The following is a 14,340-nucleotide window of genomic DNA, read 5'->3' on the forward strand; positions in this document are numbered from 1 at the left end:
TGGAAAGCTTCTGTCCATTTAGAAAAATGGTCCATGATCACGAGAAATACCTTGATAATGTCGACACAGTATTACTATTGCGGACACACTTGTTTATCCCTTAACAAATTAGTCTGGTCTGGTTTCACTTCATTTGAGGCCAATGTTTAATGTCAGATTCAGATGGATTTGCCTGAAACAATTTAACGTCAGTGTCTTTTATCAGTGTTGACTGCATCATGGAAAAAGTATTTTCAGCTTGATTCAGGTCTGGGCTTACCACAACTTCCTTTGCATCCCACTTTGCTACTTCATCAGCATTCTTCGAGTCTGTGTATATATTGATTGATTTAACTGCCAATTGCCAATTGGCATGCTCCGATCAATGCAAACAACTCAGCAGCTTGTGCAGATTTATATAGGAGCGAATAAGCTTCAATAATTCGATTTGGGAGTGCCCTAACATCATAACAATCCAGTATACAGAATAATTTGTCTTGGAACAGGACCCGACCCGTCAACCCGTCTGATAACGGGTAAAATTTTTGTAAAATTCACCTTACTTTGTAATTTGTGTAATGATAAAGTCGGGGCGTGTACAACGGAGGTTTAATGGTCAGATTAGCAGTGGACAATAAAATAGCTTCATAACCGATCAATGTTGTGCTGTCATGTGTTGTGTGGTAATGTTGTGCATTATTGTCATTCTACAGAAACGTCCACTTTTGGTATGGCAAGATGTCTTAAAATGTATTTAATTTTCTAACATTTAAACTTAGACCACATTATTAGATTACTCTTTGACTTTATTAATACTTATAAATGACAGCTTAATTATTTTAAAAAAATTTTGTGCATGCATTTAAAGACCGCATACACCATTTTTAGAATTGGCCCTAAGTATCAAGTCAGGTCTGTAGTCGCTGTCTCAATACGGATACTCGCGAGGGGAGAAAGAAGTAACACACTTAGCCTAGAGCATATCAGATCATTTTCCAAAGTTTATTGTCTAGCTCATCATTATATGCTTCATCAAAATAAAATTCCATTATACCCTCCAATTAAATTGTTATTTACCCTATATGGGGTAACATGTTTGAGTACAGAAATAGGAAATATATTCCTATAGACACATCCTCTTGCCAGAACAGGGACAGATGAAACTGTGATTTGTGATGACACAGCAAGCTACAACAACCAGAGAAGTTGTTGAGAGGCCTTTATTATTTTACAGGTAGCACAGTTTAAGAGAGCTTTGAAGGTGAAATGGTTTGGTTGCATTACTTTATTTATTTTTCAAAAACAATAAATTAGAGCTTTTGCCAGCTTAATTTACTTTGGTGAATGTGACATTTGGCACAGTATATAGATTAATAACAGGTTAATAATAAAATACTCATTCTTTTTTGTTTTGCTATGCAACCTGTAGGTAATTTTTTTTTAAAATTATTGTAAATGCAACACAATTAACAATTGTACATTTATAATTGCATATACAAAAAGGCAATAACAATATAAGAAAAATAAATAAATAAATAAATAAAATAAATAAAAAAAACAGAAAAAAAAAAAAAAAATGAATATTTGTCCTAGTTCATGGCTCATACATAAATATTATCATAATACCTTAAAAAAGAAGAACATATCTTATTCCTGAGCAATTTTAAAGATTTAACCAAGTACTCCACATCAACTAAGAACTCGGTGAGACTGGGTAGCTTTTTAAGATACCTCTGCTTGTGCAAATAAAATGTTGATGCAACCTGTAGGTCAAAGGCAGGTGGAGGTGTTGTAATGACACACATCAACAACTGAACCAATACGCACAGTCCTACAAGTTCCGAGGCTTATCATTGGTTTGATCTACGCTGACCAATCACGAGTCTCGGATCTTGTAGGGCTGCCCTAATTGGCTGGCTGACTGGTCGGTCCAGCTGAGCTGGTAGCGGAGGCGCAAGTAGTGTTGACAACACAGCTGGATTCTCTTATTTAGCTATTTCCTAAAGGTTATTTATTTGGAAAGAAACAACAACGCGAATTTAGGAGGAAGGGAATGCCATGGCTTAATGTATTTCATACGTAAGTACACTTTCTTATTTAAGCCTGAGGGTGAGCTGTTAGCCAGTTAGCGTTAGCCGTCAGTGTTTACACAGCGACAGCAACACATGAATGTAATTATTTCATCGACACTTTTTACACTTCGTTTTAATTATTCATGTACCTTGTTATAACTTGTATATACTATATAACAGACATATAGGAAGGGTCAAACCCGCAGTCCAGCTTTTATTGCACCGAGCGAGCACGCGCATTCGCGCGACCTGTCAGGTTCACGCGACCGTCTGCACGCGCAGTGACATTTCGGCATATATGTATTTATTCAGAACGTATATATATAAATATATATATATGGAAACCCTTCCATAGTTTACAAGCTGCTTTAATGCATTTTAATTTGTACTTATCTTTGTATTCACATGTACATGCATTAATGTAAAATGTTAATTTTTAAATTAATGCATGTGTAGTGAGACAGACTAATGTCTTGTAGCAGTTTCCCCCTTCCTAATGTTGTAATTTGGGTGTAACCATGATTTTCCCGGTTATGCATAATAACTTTTTAATGCGATTTTGTATTATGCGGCGTGCATAAGAACAGCGCATCTGTTGGTTTTATTATATCCCGCCCCTTATTCGGTGGTTTCGTTTATAGCCTATCAGCGTGCATTCGTGGGGTATATTAGGGCGGCTATGTGCCGCCTAGATGCGCGTCATGGTCTAATGGCCCCCCTCTTCTCCGGTATTGGGCGTTTCCGCTCAATAGGTATGTGTTTTCGTCATTGATTGTTTTTTTAGGTTCAACGTTAGGCTAACTGTGTGGCTCTGTTACCTTGTGTTAATGTTAGTTTCGTTATATGTGATTCAGCGTTTGGTTGCGCGAGGCTCGTATCGAGCTCCGCTGGCCAATTGCTGTCTTCATTCAGTCAGCTGTTCCATACAGCCGTGTGTATGCAGCTGTAATTATGGCTGTAGCTTCAACACTTTTGGTAAGTGAATGCCTTAAATATGATGGTGAGTGAAACTCGTGTGGGTTTCATGTTAATTGTTTGTTCTTTTATAGATGATCTAATCTGCTCACCAGAAGGTGTCTGTCTGGATTGAAGCTGCAGGGCTGAACTACGCTGCTGTTTTGTTTTTCGTTTTGTTATACATATTGTTTTTGTATGTTTACATTTATAAACTCCGTCTCTGGCTTCAGAAGTGCTTTTTCCCCTCACAGAGAAGTGAGATTCGTCCTCTGTGTGTATCCTGAGCCACAGAGATTATCAGAGTTTGGAAAATGGTGTTTTGTATTCATTGAAACCATTTTAATTTGTTATTGTTTGTGTGAAGTTGGTTCTGTTATGGTGATTTGTCATTATCTCTGCCCTTCACTGACATATGTGTTGTATGTTGAAAATCAGTTTGTCTTTTTGTTTTTAGGTGTATTTAGTTAATTTCCTCTTCTGTGTTTTCAGGAGCTGAAGGCCTAGTGCAGGGGGTTAGCTGTTCCGCGTGTTAAATGGTGGTAGTGCCCCTTTTCACCTGTGGAGTGCTGTGCGTCTACAACTGACTCACCTGTGTTTGTGTGTGTGTGTATGTGCGTGTGAGAGAGTGTACACTTGGGGGTGACGTGTCTTTATCGGGAATTGCTGCCCCGGCTAGCCTTCCTGCTCCTGGTAAGCCTCAGCCTTTTGCGTCAGTGTATAGGTTTATGGGTGTGTGAAGCCTACTACAAACCACACAGCTGATTGTGGTACTCATAATTTTAATACACTTTTAAAGCACGAAATGAGCATTCAGTGCCCATTATGATTAATCTGTATAGATGAATAAAATATTTTGTACCTTGGTATTCACGTCTCTTGCCCTCTTGTTTTGAAACAACGAACCTGTGTGCCCTTTTCGATTTGGGTTATTATTTCCCTGTTAAATACAGGGTGTCGTAGTCTGCTCATTTTATTGTCGCTTTCGTGGCGGCATCGGCGGCGAGCTTCCCCCCTCGGCCGGTGCCGCCGCCCTATCTATCCTCGACCGGCCGTACCCCGCTACATTTGGCGCAGTCGGCAGGACGTTTTCACAATTGGTCAGAGGCGTGGATCCATGAATATTATCTCTGTGCTTGAATATAGGCTAATGATATTATGTTGTATTTTTATTTTTTTTCAGAAAGCAAAACAGCAGTGTATGGTTCTGGATGGGAGTTAGTGGGTTGATAGCTCTTTCGGCCTTTCCTTCACCTGGTCTCCATGTTGCCTACCTGGTGGTGAGTGGTTGTGCCTCTAGTTATGAAGGGGGGAGTTGCAAGGACTGGATTGGCTGATAGCACATTTTAATTAGGGGTTGCGTCAAGCATAAGCTCCAGTGATGCTACCAGATCCCAGTGTAGCTCCCCTAGGGGCAAGGAATTTGATGAGGAGGTTAATGCTGGTCGTTGGGCTCCTCATCTGTGGGTTGTTGACCACGCCCGTTTTGGCCACTTTATGAGGTGTGTGCAGGGGAGATCGGGTATGGGTTGGGTGTAGAGAAGGGGGACCCAGGCGAGTTATTGCCTTTTACAGGTTTTCATTGACTGACATAGCTCTATAGGAGGGTTGTGAAAGTTTGCTCGAATTCAGTATTGTTCTCTCTTGGCATGAGTTCCAGTTAGGGTGGAAAGTCCATTAGACTGCAGTCGTTTATTGTTACCCACATTTTTTTATTGGGGGTGGTTCTCTAAGTGCCCTGTTTTGTAGACTTGTGATTCACTTGTTTCTACCATACAGAACTGATTTTCTTGAACACTGTGACATAGGGTCAGGATTGGTTCTGGCGTGAAGCAACCAATACCTTAGCTGCATCACAGTTGGGTCTTGAGATGTTCTGGGGGGTGGGTTCAAGCTACTCCCAATGCTGATCATTGGTAATGGCGTTAAGCTGCCGGTGTTTAATTGTATGGTACTTTCTTGGAATGCGTTGATATGGGGTCAGGATTGGTTTTGGCGTCAAGTATCCAATGCCTTAGCTGTGTCCTAGCTGTTCCTTTTAAGTGTAACGTGGGTTTACGATATGATTCTGTGTGTGTGGTGTAGCATCAAGCAGCCACTGAAAAAAAGAAAAACTGGGTTGTAATGTTGGCTTTCATGTACGAATCCCTTAAGTTGTGCATTTAGGTTAGTACCTAATGCTGTAACAACATTTGTTGGCCCTGGAATTGGGTGTAATGGCTGTCGGAGTGTTGCTCGTCGGGGCGACGATCCAAGAGCTAGGGGTAGATTGTAGTGAGACAGACTAATGTCTTGTAGCAGTTTCCCCCTTCCTAATGTTGTAATTTGGGTGTAACCATGATTTTCCCGGTTATGCATAATAACTTTTTAATGCGATTTTGTATTATGCGGCGTGCATAAGAACAGCGCATCTGTTGGTTTTATTATATCCCGCCCCTTATTCGGTGGTTTCGTTTATAGCCTATCAGCGTGCATTCGTGGGGTATATTAGGGCGGCTATGTGCCGCCTAGATGCGCGTCATGGTCTAATGGCCCCCCCCTCTTCTCCGGTATTGGGCGTTTCCGCTCAATAGGTATGTGTTTTCGTCATTGATTGTTTTTTTAGGTTCAACGTTAGGCTAACTGTGTGGCTCTGTTACCTTGTGTTAATGTTAGTTTCGTTATATGTGATTCAGCGTTTGGTTGCGCGAGGCTCGTATCGAGCTCCGCTGGCCAATTGCTGTCTTCATTCAGTCAGCTGTTCCATACAGCCGTGTGTATGCAGCTGTAATTATGGCTGTAGCTTCAACACTTTTGGTAAGTGAATGCCTTAAATATGATGGTGAGTGAAACTCGTGTGGGTTTCATGTTAATTGTTTGTTCTTTTATAGATGATCTAATCTGCTCACCAGAAGGTGTCTGTCTGGATTGAAGCTGCAGGGCTGAACTACGCTGCTGTTTTGTTTTTCGTTTTGTTATACAAAAACAATATGTATGTTTACATTTATAAACTCCGTCTCTGGCTTCAGAAGTGCTTTTTCCCCTCACAGAGAAGTGAGATTCGTCCTCTGTGTGTATCCTGAGCCACAGAGATTATCAGAGTTTGGAAAATGGTGTTTTGTATTCATTGAAACCATTTTAATTTGTTATTGTTTGTGTGAAGTTGGTTCTGTTATGGTGATTTGTCATTATCTCTGCCCTTCACTGACATATGTGTTGTATGTTGAAAATCAGTTTGTCTTTTTGTTTTTAGGTGTATTTAGTTAATTTCCTCTTCTGTGTTTTCAGGAGCTGAAGGCCTAGTGCAGGGGGTTAGCTGTTCCGCGTGTTAAATGGTGGTAGTGCCCCTTTTCACCTGTGGAGTGCTGTGCGTCTACAACTGACTCACCTGTGTTTGTGTGTGTGTGTGTATGTGCGTGTGAGAGAGTGTACACTTGGGGGTGACGTGTCTTTATCGGGGAATTGCTGCCCCCGGCTAGCCTTCCTGCTCCTGGTAAGCCTCAGCCTTTTGCGTCAGTGTATAGGTTTATGGGTGTGTGAAGCCTACTACAAACCACACAGCTGATTGTGGTACTCATAATTTTAATACACTTTTAAAGCACGAAATGAGCATTCAGTGCCCATTATGATTAATCTGTATAGATGAATAAAATATTTTGTACCTTGGTATTCACGTCTCTTGCCCTCTTGTTTTGAAACAACGAACCTGTGTGCCCTTTTCGATTTGGGTTATTATTTCCCTGTTAAATACAGGGTGGCGTAGTCTGCTCATTTTATTGTCGCTTTCGTGGCGGCATCGGCGGCGAGCTTCCCCCCTCGGCCGGTGCCGCCGCCCTATCTATCCTCGACCGGCCGTACCCCGCTACACATGCTTATCATGTTTTAGCAATGGTTATCGATTTTGGTGAACTATTCCTTTAGTAGAGGCTCATAGAACTAAATTGGGTTTCACGTACAAAGAAACATCTAAAATGTGTACTGCTGGGGTACTCTCAAGACTTCGAGGACTGAGAACCTCTGTTTTAACGGTTTCATGTGCTTTGTTTTGCAGCTGTGTCTGATCCAAGTGCCAGTCAGCTGTAGCATGCTCGAAAAATGAAGCAGCCCATAAGTAGAAGAGATGCCGGAGTCTGGCATCAGACGAAGAGCCTGCTCTACAAAAACCTGCTTATCAAATGGAGGACCAAACAACAGAGTCTCCAGGTGCCTTTCATCTGTCACTCACATTCATTATCTTCCCTTTGGGTGCAAATCTGTTGCACTATAAAAGATTTGGCATGTCTCTTCTCAGAACTGGAGACAGTCTTTAAACTCCCTCTAAAGTCTGAATATGCTTTTTAATGAATCTAATCAAAGATTACTTGAAAGTGTCCAATTGGATTTATTCACCTTAGTTTTGTTCCTACTTGGAATTCCAAACCTGTAAATTTGCAGTGCAGTTTTCCAGTCATGGAAAAGCCATACTAAAGTTCCTGGAAAATAATAATTTGTCATGGAAATGACTGTGTAGCTAATAGAGCCTGACTGATATATGATTTTTGAGACCAATACCATTTCTAGAGGGGGAAAATTCACAGATTACAGATATGGTGGCCTATATAGTTAATTTTTGAGCTGGAATGAAAACAGACCTTTTCTGTGTGTATTGTGCACCGATTTTGCACCAATATGATTATGCAAAGGTACTCAGAAGGCTGCTTTCTTAAACAAATATTTTTATCATAGAATATTTGACATTATTATTATTATAATACATGGTCAACAAATTCTAGAAATGAACACTGAGAATACAGAATAAATAATATAAATAGCTAAATAAACATCAGTGCTGTTTAGTATCAGTCCAATGCTTACAATTAAAATAAAGAATAATAAAAATAAAATAAATAGCTAAATAAACATCAGTAATACTGTTTAGTATCAGTCAAATGCTGACTATTTTAATACTGCCAGTCAATTATTGGCAGGTTGTATAACAAGAAGCATTTACACCTGCCTAATCAAGAGAAAAACAGCGGCAGCGATGTTACACCGTATTCTGCTATTAAAGTTCAGGGTAAACATTCATCGGTGGAAAACCAGGCGTCTAAATATAAAAGATGGACCAGCATTGCATATCACCAACTAGGTAACGACGTAGCATGAAATCAACACTCAACAGACACTATCCACCACCGCACCGTTGTCTGTTGAGCTGCAAAAAGTTGCTCTGATGTTTACCTTTCAATATGCTACATTACGTAATGCAGTGACAAACTATAGCTGGCTAACAGCAAACAGATATGAGTGACATGGTTGTTAGGTACAGGGTTAACATTATATTAGTTATATTAAAAAGTGAAAATGATGGGGGTCATTGTTTATTAACTTTCCAGTATGTATTTCACGAAGTAGTTAGCAACTTACCGCAAAGACACCGCACCGCTTAACTGCAGAGCCACGGTCAGTTCAGAGTTGGCTCTATAAACAGTGGAGTTGGAGCACACTGTGCTGGACAAACTATGCTATGACATCAATTCGTTTTCTGCATTATATGTTCTGAAAAAGAGATTTCATATCTGTAAAATATACAGCGATACCGATATATTGGTGAAAGGCTTATATCGGCTGATAATACCAATATATGGGGCGGGCACTAGTAGCTAACATGGTTTTTGTTATATGTACAAAAACATGATAACGATCAGGACTCGGGATTGGTGTTAAACACACAAATTCGATAGTTTAGTCACTGCTGACGGCTGCACATTGTGAAACAACATCAACAGTTGACTGTCATGTACAGTTGAAGTCAGACGTTTAGATAAACTTAGATTAAAGTCATTAAAACACATTTTTTAACCACTCCACAGATTTCATATTCGCAAAATATAGTTTTGGCTAGTCATTTAGCACGTCTACTCCGTGCATGACACAAGTATTTTTTCCAACAATTGTTTACATACGGATTTTTCACTTTTAATTGTTTATATTTAATATAAACAACACTTGGAAAAGTGATCCAAGATGGCGGCGCGGTAGCACGCAGCGGCCACTCCGGATCCACAGTGGTGCTATTTTTGTTAAAAAAGCCCGACTTTTGCAACACATGGACATCGGAGCAACCGGTGTTCGTGTCTACCATCGCCAGACACTACTGAAATATAAGACTCATGCAAAAACCAAGCTGCATGATGACCTGCAGGAGGCGCTATGCGTACTCAGCTTGCTGCGGAGACCAGGCCTCCAGCCCTCGGCGTCGCCTGATGCCGGTGGCCGGGGGAGAGGACGTCGTAAGCGGTGTGCGAGAAGCGGAAGCGCGAAAGAGGGCGGGGTCCATGCTAGGCTAAAACAAACCCTAGCCGGCCGGCTCTCCCGTCTATCCTGCTCTCAAATGTTTGCTCCCTGGACATTAAACTGGACTATATCCGACTCCAGCAGGCTACGCAGCGTGAGTTTAGAGACTGCTGCGTCTTTGTTTTCACGGAGACGTGGCTCAGCAACAGAGTTCCGGATCCCGGGCTCGCCTCGTTTCGTGCCGACAGAAATACAGCTCTCTGCGGTAAGACGCGCGGTGGTGGCTTGTGTGTTTACATCAACACGGAATGGTGCAAGAACTCTATGCTAGTCTCTAGTTACTGTTCATCGCTGTTGGAGCTTGTGACTGTTAGATGCAGACCTTTTTATCTACCACGGGAATTCACCACTGTTTGCATAACCGGAGTTTACATTCCCCCCAGCGCTAATGCTAAGGAACCGCTCTGTGAACTGTATGGGGCTATGAGCGAACTGCAGAACGCTCACCCCGACGGACTGTTTATTGTCGCCGGAGATTTCAACCATGCAAATCTCAAGACAGTGCTCCCTAAATTCCATCAGTATGTGGACTTTGCAACGAGAGGGGCGAACGCGCTTGATCTTGTTTACACAAACATCCCAGGCGCGTACCGGGCGGAGCCCCGCCCCACCTCGGCTACTCAGACCACATCTCTGTTATGTTAATTCCAGCATACAGACCGCTCGTCAGACGCACAAAACCGCTTCAGAAGCAGGTGAAAACCTGGCCAGCAGGAGCCATCTCTGCTCTTCAGGACTGTTTTGAGTGTACTGACTGGCACATGTTCAGGGAGGCTGCAACATATGGCGATTCTACCAACTTGGAGGAATACACAGCATCAGTGACCAGCTACATCAGCAAGTGCATTGATGATGTCACTTTCTCCAAGACCATCACCACACGCTCCAACCAGAAGCCATGGATGACTGCGGAGGTGTGCACGCTGCTGAGGTCCCGAGACTCCGCCTTCAGAGCAGGCGATAAGGCAGCCCTAAGAACAGCTAGGGCCAAACTGTCACGGGCAATCAGAGAGGCAAAGCGCGCACACACCCAGAGAATCCACAGTCACTTCCAGGACAGCGGTGACACGCGGCGCATGTGGCAGGGCATCCAGGCCATCACCAACTACAGGACAACATCAGTTGCCTGTGACAAAGATGCCTCCCTTCCAGATGTGCTGAACGACTTCTACGCTCGGTTTGAAGTGCAGAACGACGTGATGGCGAGGAAGTCCACCCCTCCTCCCAACGACCAGGTGCTCTGTCTTACCACGGCAGATGTGAGGAAAACTCTACGTAGAGTCAACCCACGGAAGGCTGCTGGACCAGACAACATTCCTGGCAGAGTGCTCAGAGGATGTGCAGACCAGCTAGCAGATGGTCTTACCGACATCTTCAACATCTCTCTGAGCAGCGCCGTTGTTCCAACGTGCTTCAAGGCCACCACCATCATCCCCATGCCAAAGAATTCTTCAGTGTCCTGCCTCAACGACTACGGTCCCGTCGCACTTACACCCATCATCATGAAGTGCTTCGAGAGGCTCGTCATGAGGCAGATTAAGACCCAGCTGCCCCCCTCACTAGACCCACTGCAGTTTGCGTATCGTTCAAACCGTTCAACGGACGATGCCATCACCACAACCCTCCATCTGGCCCTCACCCACCTAGACAATAAGGACTTATACGTTCGAATGCTGTTCATAGATTTCAGCTCAGCATTCAACACAATCATTCCCCAGCACCTGATTGGAAAGCTGAACCTGCTGGGCCTGGACACCTCCCTCTGCAGCTGGATCCTGGACTTCCTGACTGGGAGACCTCAGTCAGTCCGGATCGGGAACAGCATCTCCACCACCACCACACTGAGCACTGGGGCCCCCCAGGGCTGTGTGCTCAGTCCACTGCTGTTCACTCTGCTGACTCACGACTGTGCAGCAATGCACAGCTCGAATCACATCATCAAGTTCGCCGATGACACGACCGTGGTGGGTCTCATCAGCAAGAACGACGAGTCAGCATACAGAGAGGAGGTGCAGCGGCTGACGAACTGGTGTAGAGCCAACAACCTGTTCCTGAATGTCGACAAAACAAAAGAGATGGTTGTTGACTTTAGGAGAGCACAAGGTGAACACACTCCGCTGAACATCGACGGCTCCTCTGTGGAGATCGTCAAAAGCACCAAATTCCTTGGTGTTCACTTGGCGGAGAACCTCACCTGGTCCCTCAACACCAGCTCTATCACCAAGAAAGCCCAGCAGCGTCTCTACTTTCTTCGAAGGCTGAGGAAAGCACATCTCCCAACCCCCATCCTCACTACATTCTATAGAGGGACTATTGAGAGCATCCTGAGCAGCTGCATCACTGCCTGGTTTGGGACTTGCACCGTTTCGGACCGCAAAGCCCTGTAGAGGATAGTGAGGACAGCTGAGAAGATCATTGGGGTCTCTCTTCCCTCCATCAAAGACGTTTACAAAAAACACTGTATCCGCAAAGCAACCAGCATTGTGGACGACCCCACACACCCCTCACACATCTCTTTACCCTCCTCCCGTCTGGCAAGAGGTACCGAAGCATTCGGGCCCTCACGGCCAGACTGTGTAACAGCTTCTTCCCCCAAGCCATCAGACTCCTCAATACTCAGAGACTGGTTTGACACACACGTGTCCTGAGTTGCACTTTAATTACTGTCACTTTATAACTGTCTGCTACCTCAATAACTGCTATGTGCATAGAACACTATCTCATAGTATGTTATGTTTACATTTTTAGAAACTGTCATCTTTTTGCACTACTGAGTACTGGTCGGCGCTGCACTGTCTATTGTCCTGTTCATTGTCAGTAATTTGTTGTACTGTCCTGTACTTTTTGCACATGTTTGCACGTGCACTTTATATAGGTATATATAGGTAGTTTATATAGGTATTTTATTTCGTTGTGTAGTCTCATGTGGTCCTATGTTGGTCCTTTGTTGTTTTTATGTAGCACCATGGTCCTGGAGGAACGTTGTCTCGTTTTGCTGTGTACTGTACTAACTGTATATGGTTGAAACGACAATAAAAACCACTTGACTTGACTATATCACAATTCCAGTGGGTCAGAATTTTACATACACCAAGTTAACTGTTCCTTTAAGCAGCTTGGAAAATTCCAGAAAATGATGTCTAGCCTTTAGGCAGTTAGCTTCTGGCTAATTGGACTCTATTTGAGGTGTACCTGTGGATGTATTTTAACGCCTACCTTCAACCTCAGTGCTCTTTGCTTGACATCATGGAAAAATCTAAATGAATCAGCCAAGACCTCATAAAAACTATTGTTGACCTCCACAAGTCTGGTTCATCCTTGGGAGTAATTTCAAAACACCTGAAGTTACCACATTCATCTGTTCAAACAATAGTATGCAAGTATGAACACCATGGGACCACGCAGCCATCATACCACTCAGGAAGGAGACTCATTCTGTCTCCTAGAGATGAACATAGTTTGGTGCATATAAATCCCAGAATAACTGCACAGTGCCTTGTGAAGATGTTGGAGGAAACGGGTAGACAAGTATCTATATCCACAGTAAAACGAGTCCTATATCAACATAACCTGAAAGGTTGCTCAGCAAGGAAGAAGCCACTACTCCAAAACCGGCATAAAAAAGCCAGACTATAGTTTGCAAGTGCACATGGGGACAAGGATCTTACTTTTTGGAGAAATGTCCTCAGGTCAGATGAAACAAAAATGTAACTGTTTGGCCATAATGACCATCGTTATGTTTGGATGATAAAAGGTGACGCTTGCAAGGCAAAGAAAACCATCCCAACCTTGAAGCATGGGGGTGGCAGGCAGCATCCTGTTGTGGGGGTGCTTTGCTGCAGGAGGGACTGGAGCACTTCACAAAATAGGTGGCATCACGAGGAAGGAAAATTATGTGGATATATTGAAGCAGCATTTCAAGACATCAGCAGGAAGTTAACGCTTGGTTGCAAATGGGTCTTCCAAATGGACAATGACACCAAGCATACCTCCAGCGTTGTGGCAAAATGACTTAAGGACAATTAAGTCAAGGTTTTGGAGTTGCCATCACAAAGCCCTGACCTCAATCCGATAGGAAATTTGTGGGCAGAACTGAAAAAGTATTTGCGAGCAAGGAAGCCTACAAACCGGACTCTTATTGTGAGAAGCTTGTGGAAGGCTACCCAAAATGTTTGACCGAAGTTAAACAATTTAAAGGCAATCCTACCAAATACTGACAAAGTGAATGTAAACTTCTGACCCACTGTGAATGTGATGACAGAAATTAAAGCTGAACTGAACCATTCTCTCTACTATTATTCTGACATTTCACATTCTTAAAATAAAGTAGTGATCCTAACTGACCTATGAAAGGGAAAGTTTTCTACAATTAAATGCCAGGACTTGTTTTAAACCGAGTTCAAATGTATTTGGCTAAGGTGTATGTAAACCTCTGTCTTCAACTGTATATTTGCTGTTCGTCTGCATCTCATCTCTGTTTTGCTCAGACGAAATAGTCTAAAAGGTGCACTGAGTAATTTTTCCCTCATTAAAGAAGTTTAAGACTCCAGTCATATCAGTAACATTATAAAAGCTGTTTTACTCTACATGGAGAGGGTCCGCACATGGGGACTGTCATTTTAGAATCGCATGACCAGCCGAATACTACTTGCTTAGTCTCAGTAAGCGTCCTGTTATTTGACATTTTCGCTTACTGATTAAAGTGTACATGGCTGACTGTGAATAATAAATTTCTACAATGGCATCTGAAACTTAAATCTATTGATTTTAATTGATTCTACATCCAAGCTCCTAGGTACCAGTGTAAGCCCAAGATGACACAAAGATAAAAGTTACAGAGTACACCTTTGAGGGTTGATGTAGTGAAAAATATATATAACTTTTAATTTGTTCTAACATTGCTGTTGTGTTAACTACAAAAACATTGGAGTTGTAAAACTTAGACAACAGTTGACGGTCAGTCTTTTTTTTTTTTTTTTAATTAGTTCATAACCCGAGGTTGTAGTATGGTGATGTGGTT

The 14,340-nt window shown here is 42.7% G+C and overlaps 1 protein-coding gene across 1 annotated transcript in view; it reads left to right on the top strand.

The window, feature by feature from the left end:
* Positions 1-2,782: 2,782 nt before the first annotated feature.
* Positions 2,783-14,340, top strand: part of LOC127626783 (cholesterol transporter ABCA5-like) — a 46,304-nt gene continuing 34,746 nt past the window's right edge. The window contains exons 1-3 of the mRNA XM_052102817.1: positions 2,783-2,803; positions 5,681-5,801; positions 7,036-7,187. Coding sequence (XP_051958777.1) covers positions 7,080-7,187 — 108 coding nt within the window. The 5' untranslated portion in view covers positions 2,783-2,803; positions 5,681-5,801; positions 7,036-7,079. The remainder of the gene's footprint in view (positions 2,804-5,680; positions 5,802-7,035; positions 7,188-14,340) is intronic.

Source organism: Xyrauchen texanus, chromosome 33 (assembly GCF_025860055.1).
Source record: "Xyrauchen texanus isolate HMW12.3.18 chromosome 33, RBS_HiC_50CHRs, whole genome shotgun sequence".
NCBI classification, from domain to species: Eukaryota; Metazoa; Chordata; class Actinopteri; order Cypriniformes; family Catostomidae; genus Xyrauchen; species Xyrauchen texanus.